This window comes from Pseudopipra pipra, chromosome 3, assembly GCF_036250125.1.
Source record: "Pseudopipra pipra isolate bDixPip1 chromosome 3, bDixPip1.hap1, whole genome shotgun sequence".
Classification (NCBI taxonomy): domain Eukaryota; kingdom Metazoa; phylum Chordata; class Aves; order Passeriformes; family Pipridae; genus Pseudopipra; species Pseudopipra pipra.
Window position 1 is genome coordinate 25,011,518 of NC_087551.1, and position 14,539 is coordinate 25,026,056.

Sequence of the window (14,539 nt, forward strand, 5' to 3'; positions counted from 1 at the left end):
TTATGAAATAGTGAATATTACATATAAAGTAAATGTTTTTTCTGTTGAAATTTTAGTTATTTGATTTTTTTCCTAAAGTTAAATTTCATATTTATTAAAAGTGAATTACTAAATTCTTTTGGAGCTTAACATTCTGTGTTAAATACTTAATTTAGTTAAATGAGTAGTTCATCTCTCTTACATCATGAACACATGATTTCACTATGTTACTGTCTTCTTTTTCTCACACCCTGTTAATCCCCAAAATGCAATAAGTGATGCAGTTTTCTTGCTGTCTTTAGAAGGAAATAATAATCCATCAAAGTTTAAAAACACCAAGCCCACAAATCAAGGATCTGTTGGTACACAGAGCACTGGAGCGGTTTAGCTGGATTAATCCGCAGTTATTTCAAGTGGATGGTGGAAAAAAGGATTTGGTTTTAGGAGGATAAAAATGTCTGAATTATGGTGGTTTTGACTGGTCATTATCTAAGTGTTTCCATAGCCCTCTGACCTCCAGGGAAAAACAAAAGATGATTCAGCTGTTGCTGTTTCTTTATGTAAGCTGATGGCCTGGAAGCTAATCCATTCGCTGTCAAGTCTTTTCATTCATGAAAACAAATCTAAATGATTTTTAAAATCAATAGAGTAAAATAATTATATTTGGATTTTATGGGATTTTGTGAAGATTTTGAATCTTTATGTAGATTTTTCATCCTGTACTGTTAAAAGTGGATAATGAGCTGTATCTCCAAATTTTTACACTATAATGTATGACTCTTTAAAACTAAAAGTTAGACCAGTCACCTTACATCAAAAGAAAGAATTTAGACAATTTCAAGTCAATTAGGAAAAATCAGGTTTTATATCATCTAATAATAGTATAGAATAATAAAAGAGAAGACACTGCTAAATTTATTCACATATAAAATTTGTCCTCTAATGTAAAGGAAGAATAACTTTTTGAAGGTGATTGATAGGCATATTTTATGTTTACAGAAAATCCCCAAACCCGTTTAAAAAAAAAAAAATTAGAAAAACGGAAGATTCACACACCATCAGTTGTTATATTTTCAAAGTTATTGACATATAAATCCAATTCAAATGACTGAAGACATGCCAATTCTGCCAGTTCAGATTCCAGAAGACCAATCACAACAGGGCTGAAAAATAAAAAAAGAGTCCTGGAACCACTAAGTTATATTGATGTAAATACATTGACGTATTCTAATAGATTAAAAATTCAAATTGCTTGCACTTTTTCCATACCATGATAACTTATGTTCTGTATGAACGGACTACTGTTTTTTTGGTGATGTTGGGGTTTTCTTAGTGTTTATTGGAGAAATATATGCATTTTTTTGTAGGAATAGATTTTTTTTTTTTCCATGCATTGATGTTATCATTTTTGTGTTATTGAGTAAAATGTTCTCCAAAACCGTGTGTTTAGGCTTTGGATAATGCAGCATACCTTTTTCCCACTGCCCCATGGGTGTATTGGATAACTTTATATTTCTCTTTAATTTTTGAAATGAAAAGAACTTTCATTTACTTTCAAAAGACAAAAAGCTTTATTAAAATCAATATGCATAATAAGATATTCCAGATTCAACTGTTTTTCCACTTTAGAAATGTATTGAATCATAAGTCCTTTACACAATTGCAGTAAACAAGTTGAGCAAAGTTAAAATTTGGTTCAAAATGCATATGCTTTGTATTTCTTTGCCCCTTTTGTTTGTAATGGTTTAGCTAAATCACCTAGATCACACATTTAGTGAAGACTGTAACTTTGGAGAGAGACCAGACCAGATTGCTTTGAGGAGTCTCTTACCACTTTTGTTATCAACATCCTTGGGAATAAAATGTGGGAGTAAAAGTTGTCAGATTTGAATGATGTTATGATTGTGTGAAACCATTCCTTCCTTCCAGTGCCAAGTGTTCCAGTTTGTCGAGACTCTAGTTTGAAGATTGAGTTTTTAGTTTCTTTTTAATACACTAGAGAACAGGAGACTGTGTTCTACATCATTGACTTAGATTTTGCCTAATAGGATACTGAAGAAGGTCCTTTCTTTGTTTTAAAAACACTTTCTTCAGTGGCTTATTCTGTGGATGTATCAGTTTATTTTCAAATCTGTTACCCCACACTGGAGACATTCTCCTCATCTGTGCAAAGCAAGAATAAAAAGGTTTATCTCTGAGAACCAAAAGCATGAGTTTGGACAAAGAGTGTCTTGTTTCAAGCATCTCTACAGTACAGGAGCAAGGTACCCAGTTCTCTGCATGTGATGGCCAGAAACTGCTGTCTAGTGCATGCACCTACTGTATTTGAACAACAGCTTCTAAAATGTGTGACTAAGTTCAACAAACAAAACTGAAAACCCCAAATGAGCAAGAAAAAAAACCTATAGAGTTTTGCTTTGGGCAAGTAATTATTACCATTGTTATTTGGTTACAAGGCGTACTTTTATAAATTGTTCTGAATATGATCAAATTCTTGTCACCTTTAACAGCTTTTATTTAATCCTGTTTTGTGTACAGGGAAATTCCACCAAGACAAATCAGTTTAGATACGTGGTAGACTTTTATGTAAGATTGATTTTTTATTTTTTTTTTCCCCTCGTCTCACAACTTTAAAATCCAAATGTTTTTTAAATTCTGGCATTTCAACCAGTATGGCTCAGCAGTGGAACTACTGACGCAGTGACAGGTTGTCTTACATGGTTCGCTAACAAGCAGAGAATGACAGAGAAAAGTACTGGCATAGCATTAGGGATGTCATTTAGCAAGTAGGATAATGCTTAAGAATGGGAGTAAGTGGGAATTTTTTGCTCCACAGGATTTCATATAATGCATAATTGTTTCTGTCATATGCCTGCACTGGTCTCTCTGCCTCCTGCATGCTATCGTAGGGCCTAATTGTAGTTGTCACAAAATGTCAGTGCGCTTACACAAAGTAAAATGCATGGCAGCTTAGCTAAACAAATACAGTCAAAGTGGTGTTGCAGATAGGGAAGCCAATTGCTTACAGTAATCTCAGTAATTTCTTAAGTAATGCTTACTTTCATTTATTCATAGGGTTGTGGAGAGGCTGCAACAAAGGCAAAAAAGGCCAATAATTGTTTCTCTGTCAAAGCTCTTTTAAAACTTTTGCAGCAGAAGATATTTTCTAAATAAACAACAAAAAACTTTATGTTGACTGCTTTGTTGTCATGATATGGAAGTCTAGTGAAACTATTTGCAGTAATACTCTGGCTAAAAATACCCCAACCAAACAAAAGAAGTACTAAATTGTATTTTCAAGAAAGCTAATACAATTTATAGTAACTATTTCCTATTATTTAAAATAAAAATATTAATTGTAATTCGTCAGAATAAATTTTCTGATGTTACATTTGCTTTGTGAAGCAATAGTGAATGAACCGTTTGTGTACCAGGATTTCGTAGAACAGTCCTGTTAGGCAATGTAACATGGTTAAGTGTTGAAATCATCATTTTGAAGAAAACTTAGCCCACCACTCTAGGAATAACCATGCTGAATCATACCAGCTTCTGTCTATCCATGCAGAAGATCTTGCCTCTTGTTATTTCTTAGTTTTCTTAAAACTTATTTAAGGCCCATTAGAGACCCAATAGGCTGTCACCTCGAGCTTCCTTATGTATCTCTATGATCTTTTTGAAGAACTTTAGTAATTATGTGAGATGTGATTTTTCTTTTTAAAAGGCCTGCTGATCTGTCCCCACTAATTTGGCTAGTATAGCTGTGAGCCTTGATAATGCTTAGGTGTCCACATTCCCTCCTTCACACCCCTAGGTATAAAACAAATGGATTAGAGTTCATGTGATACTGTTACTAATTGCTGTATCCCTGAGATCCTGTAGAAATTTTGAGAAGATGCTTGTCCAAACTCAAGTAACTTGTTACTGTTCATATTGTATAATTGTTCTTTGACCTCTCCTACAGATGCTTCATTTTAAGGTAGATGTTTTAGCTCTCTTCATGAAGCATGTGAACACCTGCAGTTTTGTGCAGTCATCGCAAATGCAGAAAACCAATTCGATTTCTCTTCCACCTTGAATTTCTCTTGCTTCCTTTTTAAACAGATCACATTGACAAGGTCTTGGAACTTTAGGTAGTTTATCGACCTTTTAATTCTTTTGATGGTCTGAGAAGATTTTAGTCATTTGTTCTCTGAAATTTGGATAATGTTGTAGCAAATAGGAGAATGAAAGTAGAGTGACAAGAAAAAAAATTAACCCCACATCTGCTAATGTGTCTGACTCACAAAGACTATTTTTCCTTTGTGGTATGAGATGCCAATAATTTTTTCTGAGCTGAAGGGAAAATTATAGCATATGAAGGTACTTTTATTCATATATTTCATAAATGTATGACATTTATTTGGATATGAAGGAGCTGAGAGGAGCAGCTCTGTGGGAAAGGCCCTGGGATACAGGCAGACAGAGAGAGGATGTAAGCCAGCAGTGGGCTCTGGTAGCGAAGGTGGCCATCTGGCACATAGCCAGTAGATCAAGGCAAGTGGTCATTCCCCTTTAGTGATCCCATCTAATTACTGCATCCAGGTTTGGGTCCCTCAATATGGGAAAGCTATTTGTAAACTGAAGTAAGTTCAGTGGAGGCTGTCACACTTGTTAAGGCTAGAGCACTTGTCCTGCAAGGACAGACTGAGGGAGTTGAGCTTGTACAACTTGGAAAAAAGGTGACTTCACAGCAGGAGACCAGCAGCAGCCCCCCAGTGGCTGGAGGAATATTGCTGAGAAGACAGACAGGTTCTTGACAGGGGTGTGTAGTGGGAGGATGGGATAAGAGGTTTAGAATGGTCATGAGCATAATTTTTTTTCCCATGAGGATGGTCAGATGGTGGAGCAAGTACACAGGGAGGTTGTGTCCTTAAAGGTGTTCAAATTCCAAGAAGATACAGCTCTGGTTGATCTTACAGCTGAATCTGCTTTGAGGAGGAGTTTAGGCTAGAGACCTCCTGAGATTTCTGACATGAAACAATCCTACTATTGTACTCCAGCTTAACAACCTACTGAGGAGATTCAGACCATGGTCTTCTGCCTTTTATCCTGGGGAAGTGTCTTTGTAGAGAAAGAGTTGGGACTGGAAGTTTACCTCTTAGTAAACAAGCATGTGAGTGGACAGTTGTTCAATCAAAATACCCACACTTCAAAGATGATCTTAGGATGCATCTTTTTCTGTGCTTACCTACAGTCATTTCAGTAAGAGAAACTGCAAGAGACCTGAAACTGCTACTTAGTCACCTTCCCTCCAGTGATGACGCTGAGTAGTAGATAACTTCTTTCTGTGTGTTCAGTCAATGTTATTAGCATGCTCAGTTTCAGCTGACTTTTCCATAAAGGCTTGAGACAATATGTTGAGCTTTTAGCAAATCTTAGTCTAAAAATAAAAGGAACACCTGAAGATTAGGAACTGCAAGCACTGATGTTAAGCTAACAGCATTAATACCTACCAAAAAGTTTTCAGTATGATTAGATTATAATACTGCAATATAGGAAAATGTATAACATATGCATAGTATGAGTCACTTAACAGAGCAGCTACTAACCTTTAAAAGTTTTGTTTCTCTTTTAAAAATATGGAATAATTTTTTAGATTTAGCACAAAGCCACCAGCTTGAAAGTACACTGTACAGGGAGTTAACTCTGAATTTTCTCTACTTGTCTTAAGTTGCTCAGGTGCTTGAATGATGTCTTTGGGCACACAAAGATTTCCAAACTGTGTCACCCTGGGCGGCATCACAGGGGCGGCTACCCACAGCTAAAAGTGTGCACATGCTTATCTGAACAATGGGAAGTGCCTGCTAAGAATGGTTTCTGCAAGTTAATTGCCCGTGTGTAGCAGCGACTCCTGTCAGCTCATCCGGCTCTGCTCCTTGTGCCTGCTGTGAGGATTCTGAATGCTGAGCAAGTCAAGTAGAACCAGAGATCACTGAGCAAAACAGAGGCATGTCATAGAGGGAAATGGGAGTATGTTAGGGTTGAGTTGGGAAGTGAGTTTTTTAGTTTCCATGCAGAGGTATATGGAAGGGAAAAAAGCATCAAGAGATTGACAAGTATGATGTGGAATGATTTGGTTTAAAGGTTTATCTAGAGAACTGGCTGCTTGTCCTACTTGAGTACTCCTACCAGCAATGGCAGACTGTTTGCAAGTACCTGTTTTAATTAGCCTGGAGGGATGTTCTTCGAACCACTGTTATGGAGATGTCTGCTCCATGCAATTTTTCTCATGCTAATGGTCCCCTCCCAGCTGCAGGCTTGTTCCCAGCCCAGTGCTGCTTCTCTTGCATCTGGGTTTAAAAGGAGACCACTGTGTTCCAGGGAATTCTTTATGGAGCAGTGATCTGATACAATTAGGTACTCTGGCCATTTAAAGCAATATGGGAAGAGTGTGGATTGGGCAAGGACTGTGCCCTTACTAAGACACACAGAAGAGGAATTAGAATCTCTGAAAGGGAGGAAGAAGCAGCCTGTAGGGAAGATGTTCTGTTCAAAGCTTTTTTTTTTTTTCTTCAAGTAAATAAAATTATAAACTCTACTCAAAGTATCTGTATAAAAAGCTAGAGTCCCACTTGCACAATTGATATCTAAAATGGATCAGATGTTTAAGGTTAGACAAGATGAATCTTGACAAATAATAGAACTCCTGTTTATATGTACTCAAATATATTTTGTTCTCAAATGGAGTTTCTGTTGGTTGCACTTTTGAGTTTAAGATGAATTTTTTCTATAATACCTTCTAAAAAAAGGAGCTGTTTCTTGAGTGTTATCCAATTTAAATGTGGTAGTCACTTGTCAGATTTGCAGATTTTTTTTTTCATTAGTAAGCTCAGCGTAAATTTTGCATAATTAACTGTCAAATGCTTGCTCATCACAAACAATAATGTTGTTTATGTCAAATTTTAATAGGATAATATCCTTTACATCAGTCTTGCCAATCTCACTTCTAGGGAGCTGGATTAGAGATTTATGTGCTGGGCAATTCAATGCATGTTTATAGGCTTTTATCAGTTTTACTATAAATTAAACAAACCCACATGCAAATGGCTTTTCTCTACCTGTTTTCAGTAAAGACTTAGCTTCTGCCTAACTGTGCAGTTGAAAGAAGAATCTGTAGAGTTGCAACCACATGTACTACAGAAGCTCAATTAGGTATTTGAAGCTTTGTGTTACAAGCCATAGTGTTTTATTAAGTCTTTTCAATGTTATTTAAAAATACTTGCTGCCTTTTGGTACAATTTGTTTAGGTATTAAATGCATGTATAATTTTGATCAAGCACTCAATTACATGAATCAAGTTGGGTTTTTTATTCCTTATATAGGAATAGTAGAAGTATACTAAGTATATAATATGGTAACAGAAATTTCTGAGCTTCAGTTCTCAGATCATTCACAACTTCTATGTTAACAGTCAACTGATAAGTCGGAAAAGTTGGAAATCCTGCTGCTTATCAATTAGAGTTTATAAAAACCGTTCCACAGTTGAGGGGTGTTATGCGGGTTGTTCTACTTGGAGATTGCTGCAGGTGGGTGGGGGTTTGTTTTTTTGTTTGTTTATTTGGTTTTTGTTTTGTTTTGTTTTTTTACCCTTGCCCCAAACTGTAAAAGCAAGGACTGCCTTTCTTAAGATTGATTTATGCTTGAAGAGAAGTCACTCAGAGTTTTAGTTTCATAAAAAGAGAGCCATGATATCCTGCTGTCTTTAGCTTCTTGAGAAGACTTATGTTTCTGTTCTCAGTCTTCTGTTTGTTATGAACTTCCTATTTTTCATCAGCGTGAAGGAAATGGTTAAAGTAGCTGTCTTATCTTTTACCTTCTGTTTGCACCATGAATGGTCTGTGCTGCGACGTTGGTGTGGAAGGTTGTGTATGATTGCTGTTGGAAAGATTTTGTTATCAATAATAGCTGTAGAGTCTTGGCTGAGATTGTTCAAGTACTAAATGAGTTCTGTCAGGTAGTCAGTCCTATGAAGGATACAGGTTTTTTTATCGAATGCTGTGTATGTACTTGTTATCCCTGTGAGCACTCAAATCACCTTTCAAGCAGCAATGTCGCAGGGTTTAGTTGACTTTCCTGTATTTTCTACCTCAGTAACTTTGCCTAAATGGACTTAATTCTAAGTTCAGATTCTTGCTGTTTTACTACAAGTCTGATTTTTCTTTTAAGTTTATTCTGTAGAAAATGAAAAACAAATAGCAGATGCAGATGAAATGTGATCTTTTTACATTTGAATAAATCAAAATACTTTGTATCCTAAAGAAACAGTTCTTCTCTAAATTGTTTTGTTTAAATTTATTCACATGAAAAGTCCTATTTATCTTTAGAATGCTGAAGTCATGGGGAATTTGCATATTTATAATATTAAGGATTTTTTAAAAAAAAGCGAACCAAAACTGCAGGACTAAAGATTTCATTTTAATTTAGTCAGTTTTCTGTGTGTTTGCTTGTTCTTTGATTTTTTTTTTTTTTAAGGAATACAATTTCTATGCATTGTAATAGCCCTTTTTAAAAAATAAATATTTTAAATATTATTATTCATATATGGTATGGTACTCTTATTATTTTTACATAGAATCACTTTCACTATGCTTTCCTAAAAACTGTATTACCTCGTGTGTTGTTATTTCAGGAATTTCAGAAAAACTGTTGCAGTCTGTCTGTATTCAGATTGGAATAGGTGCTAGACCACTGTACAGTGTCTGTCAACCAAAACATCATCTGAACTGGGGGTGGGGAGTCCAGAATCACATTGTTCAGGTTTATTTACAGATATCAAAAGAGTACAAGAAGCTAATTCCAAAATAAAGGTGAATTTCAGGTATCTTTTCATTAGTTGAATATTTACTCTTGCCCTTGAATGGTAGGTGACCTTGTAGTTTCATGCATATAATAAAGTCATTGCCTTTAGTTTTGCTGTAAAAAAAAACCCTGAAATGGAAGGGTATTATTTCATATCTGGCACTGTGGGGATTCGACCTGAATGTGATTTAATGTAAGGACTAAAAAGCGAGGAATAGTGTGACTTTGGGACATTATGTCCCTATGTTCTCTGATTTGTGTAAGTTCCCTTTTGCAGACTGTTCTGCAGGGTTTTGGGAAAGAGGCAGCCTCATTTTTTCCTTCCTTCCAGTGTTGGGCATTTCCATAAACCAGCCATTCTTGATGCAACATTATGGAGAAGTTGGTCACTAGTGCATGGTTACAGCTTAATTTATTCTGAACATGTAATTCTTTCTGTTTATTTCTAGGAATTTAGAACACAATGAATTAAATCTCTTGTGTGTTTTGTGAGTCTTGTTTTTTGAACATCAGTGATTGATTTATAAGAACCATAAGGCTGAACACTGAGAGCACTCTAAGGTCATTGGAGGCAGTTCTATTTCAAAAGAGATTTTTTCAAGTGAAGAATGGCTTTTTTTTTTTTTTTTTTTTAATAAATTCAAGCTCTAGAGGATAAGAGGCGATTGGACTATGCATGTTCTATTGGCTTTGACAATGCTCAGTAGCAGTTTAAATGTCTGTAGACAAGTAACAGGCCTGTATCACCTGATATCTTTCATTTGTAGCCTCTATATGTAGCCTGTTTTTCATTTCTAGTCTTTATACATGTGTTATGTTTATAAATTGAGTTTTACCATGAGATTTGTGTAAACATACAACTCATTATCTGAATGGCTAATTGAAACCTGAATATACATCTGTCAGGAAAGCTAAGGGAGAGGAATGATGGTTCTGAAATTGAAAGGTAAACAAATAATTTTCCTTTTGCCTACACTTTTAAAATGATCTAAGCTTTCTCATGTTGCTGTCAGAGAAGTTATTTGCACGTAACTCAGTTTTATTTTTTGAAGAGTTGAGTGTAACGTAGAATCATGCTCAATCTAATGTACTAGTTACCTTTGGGGTATTTGTCTACAGGAAGCGAAGTCTAAAAGATCTTTAATTTCTTGTACTTTGTCTTAATTGCATTTGGTTAAGTTTCACTTGGTTTACTTTTGTTAATTTTTTCTTACAGTTGTTTTTGAGGAGGGGCATATCATGCTTTCATTTGTTTAAAATGACTAACTGAAATGCAAATTTTTTACTTTTTTTAAAAAAGAAAAAATAACAACTTTTTTTTATTAGAAGAAAGCCATGAGAAATAAGGCATTGAATGATTGATGAGGCATAAACCAGGTGTATTTCTGACCATCTACTAATGTTTTCCAGTAAAATTAATCATCAGGATTAGATTGACTGTAATAAAATTATAAGCAGCACATAAAATAAGTTGGATACACTGGTATGTCATACCCACTGTTCAAAAAAATAGCTCAGTATTTCTCAGAAGCTGTAATTGGTATGATGGTGGTAGTGAGGGAAGGTGGCACGTATGAAACTGAACCTTCTCAGATGCACTGAATTGTTAAAAGTTAAACTCCCCCATTCCATTTGTGACCTGGGTTTTGCAGTGTAAGGAATTAATACTATGACAACTTTATCATCTGTTCAGTTTGAATGTCCTGTACTTTGGTGTCAAATTCTAACAATATAGAAGATAAATGTTGATGTGTTAACAGAAATTGCATCTTAGTTTTAAAGGGGTCTGTGACATTAGAAATCCTATAGTATATGGATGCCTACAGGCATGATTAGCTAAGTAAAGTAAAGATAGTCAAGTAAAGCAGAGGGGGTATATAATTATTATTTTGAAAGAAGACCTCTTGAAAGAAGATCTATTTATCTTATGTGATCATCCTATACTGATACTTTCAGCACATGCAAATGAAGTTTGCATGAAAGAATGTTCATTTTTACTCCTGAAATGAACTTTCGAAGATTTCTTCAACACTTCTTGACTGCCTCCATGATTTGATCTGTTTAAGGTTACTTTTCCTCTTCAAGTGATAATATCTTGCCATTTAAGTGGAAAATCTGAATGAAGCTTTTTTTTTGAAGTGCAGTTTGGCACAGACCACTTATTTTATGGAAACTGCTGCCTAGCATTGTGCAGTGATATTTAATACTAAAATTAATTTGTGGGTTTAGATTCTTTTGGTATAGATATTCTATTGTTTGTGTCCTATTTATGTCTACTGCCACTACAAATAATGCTTGGCATTATTTCAGAATCAGTTATATCAAGATTTACAACAACACTTTTTAGTAGCAATTGTTTAATTACCTCTAATTTAAGTAAAAAGAGTACTATTGCAATTTTTTTTGATCTTTTTGCAAACTTGAATCAGGAGAGTGACATGTTTTGAATACTCATGCTATGCTTGTATAATGTTTTCTCTTTGGGAGAAGTGTACTCTGCCTGAGTATTGTTATAATCTCCAGAATATGATGTCCTGAAACAGTTAAATATCATTAAAGATATTTAAAAAATATATATTAGCAGATTGAAATGAAGTGCTCAGAGATTATTTATAAAATGTAGAACATCACCCACAAAGTGTCTGTCACAGATGGAAAAAATGAATGTATTGACAGGTGTGTAATCCATTGAATGAGTTTATAGACCTAAAATCCTATCCAAGATTGCCAGAAATTAACAGTTTGTCTCCAGTACTAGATGTGATTTAGCTTGAACAGAAGCAGAATTCCCATTAGGCAGCCAATTCTTTATTGCATGTATATTGGAAGAAAGTAACGTACTGTGTTTTTCTGAGAATGTGACTGTGAAATTTGTTCCTGAAACATTAGCCAGACAGCATGGTGCAGTCCCAACTTGTGTGTTTGGTAGGGATAAATATATACCATATTTTAATTCCCTTCCAGAACGAATGTGCTAGAGAAACTCACCTTATATGATGTGATTTCAGAAGAGCCAGTGCTTGGTTTGAAGTCTGCTTCCAGCCTCTTAAGTATACAGGTTATGTCATGTCTTGATGATACTGGCTGTTTTCATTAAGTCATAAGAAATAGCACAGACTAAAGTGATCTTCTGTGTGCTCAGAGAGGTACCTACACAGCCTAGATTTTCAAAGGGAGTGGAATGGCTGTGTCTGACAACAGTTTTTTTTATTCTCATAGTAGCTCATAAAAGTCACAGATAAGTACTGGCAATCAGCTAAACGTTAGTGTTTTTCACATGTTTACTGAAGGAAGAACACATTTGTATTTTAAAACAGCAAGGAAAGACAATGATTTTAACTTTATTTTTGTCATCTATTGTGGCCACAGATGTGTTAGCTACATCCAACAGGTAGATCTTCTTGGACTAGTAGAATACGTGGTGCTTGCTCCGTCAGCCTCTGAAATGTTTCTTATTTTACAGAAGAAGCTATTGGTGTAGTAGGCAAGACAAGATCTAGGCTTCCATATGAATGGGAATCATTGTAATGAATTCACACTTCATTGTTCTTCCAAGCAGTACAAATGTCATACTCTTGTAATAATGAATAAAGGACAAATTAAATTGCAGAAACCATCACTGTTGTTTCGGCCATGTGGGTGTTCACAGATTGCTCTGTTCAGATAAATGGAGTTGGGAAATAATGATGTAGTATATAGTAAATTTCTTGTGGTGTAGCTTTATGTATTACTTTATAGGAGGATATAACTAGTCAATGTACACAGCAATTTTAATAGTATGATTTATGTTAACAATACAGATAATGTAGTGGCTGAAGAGGTGAAAAAATATGTTAAAATGTAGTAGACAGCATTTTTGCCTAGTGATTTGTATTTTGGGGGCATAGAATAGAAATTGAATAGAATTTAATTACTAAAGCTGGTTAAGTGTAAAATTTATTTCAGTATGGCTTAAGTGAAACAGTAACTTTCATATAGTAGAGAAGCAATTTAAAGAAACCACTGGTTAGTTAGGTTATGGTTTCAATTTTATCATCACATTTTATTAAGGTTCGTTTATACTACACCTTCTAAGAATGTCTCCTTAAATTGAAATGTTGATGTTAACAGAAGAGATTTATTTTGATGATGCTACTTTATGGAATTTAAATGGATAACTGCTGATTGTTAAGTACTCCATGTGTGTATGTGTTTAAAAATGTACAATGTCTCTTTTAAACGTAGTAGAAGAACTACACAGAGAAAAACATTGTGAGTAATAAGTGTTTTGTCCCATCTACCTTTTGACAGGAGAATTAGATGACAGAGAACAGGCAAAGCTGGAAGTAAAAGTATGGGATCCAGATAGCCCCCTTACTGACCGTCAGATTGACCAGTTTTTAGTTGTAGCACGGTAAGATTAAAATCCTCTAATAAAAAAATCCTTTTCCTTTTCCTGCTGACTATTTATTCCCCCATATCATGTTACTCAACCTGTTTGCCATTTTGTGAGCCCTACTCTTTCCCAAAACTAGCTAAAAGAGAAACTCAGATCATAACTTTGTTATATTTACTGAAGCTTCCAATACAGGAGAGAGAAAAAGAGAGTTTTGGAATAATGCTACACTCCCTGTATTTCAGATAGAATTTGTAGTAGAATTTGATACTTTGAATGTAGACATCAGTCTGTTTTCCCCTCAGAGTAAATGAAACAGGATTTCAGTGCTAATAATTCAGTCTTGTATTACAGTACTTGGAATTTTATGGTGTAAAATAGAAGTTAAGAATAGAAATAAAGAAAATGTTAACAAATCAAATGAATGCAGAACTTGCCAAGTATGCATATAAGCTGAATAATATGCAATGCAATTATTTTGGATGAATGTTGAAATATAAGTTTTGAAGTGTTGCATTTCATTAGTGAAAAAAATCAGGTCAGTTCAATTTTATAAATTAATGTGATTATGCAGATTTATGAGAGGAACATCAAAGCACTTTGAATTAATAAATACCTTTAAAAATACTTCTGTACTATTTAAAAAAAAAAACTTCAAAAAAATCTATACACTTCTGACTGAAGGACAATTCTACATTCATAAAATACACCAGGCTTTGCTACTTACAAATGTAGTACAAAAGTACTGTTCTAATGATAGCAGAGAACTGTTAATCACAGTTAACGCAGGGATTTTATCCTGAATCACTCCATGTCCTGTATTTTCTGTAACCTGGTTGCACAGCGTAGTCTCAAATCTTCTTAGCCAAATAATCCTTGTACGTGGTTTCTAGTTTTTGTTCTTTTTCTTTCTCCCTTTTCAACATAGCATTCAAGGAAGGAAATGGAGAAGTTGCTTTATATTTTCCAGCCTATGTGTATGGTAAAATATGTTGCCAATTTACTGTTTTACAGGTCAGATGCTGATCCACCTGGTTTTTTCTTACTCTCCCACTTGTAGTGCTATTTCCTTTCTAGACAGTGCTAAAACTTGCCTGCCCTTGTTTAATTTTCAAGCAAGCCAGAGGGATTTAGGTGTTAACATGCATCTATTCAGAAGATCACAATGCCTGGTAGCTGCTCCATAGAACAGAACCCAGGAAATAGAACTACTTCTTCACCAGCAATATAATACCTGGACATCTATGGGCAGACTATTATGGGGTGCCCTAAAAAAACATCTGCATGAAGGTTATGCGAACTTTTGTAGAGTTCATTCATTGCTTTTAAATTCCTACTTCCTATTTT

At 34.9% G+C, this 14,539-nt stretch overlaps 1 protein-coding gene across 3 annotated transcripts in view; it reads left to right on the plus strand.

Moving 5' to 3' along the window:
- MTA3 (metastasis associated 1 family member 3) overlaps positions 1-14,539 on the plus strand; it is a 134,156-nt gene that overhangs the window by 39,210 nt on the left and 80,407 nt on the right. For all 3 annotated transcript variants that reach the window (XM_064648350.1, XM_064648351.1, XM_064648352.1), the window contains exon 7: positions 13,108-13,210. In XM_064648350.1, coding sequence (XP_064504420.1) covers positions 13,108-13,210 — 103 coding nt within the window. The remainder of the gene's footprint in view (positions 1-13,107; positions 13,211-14,539) is intronic.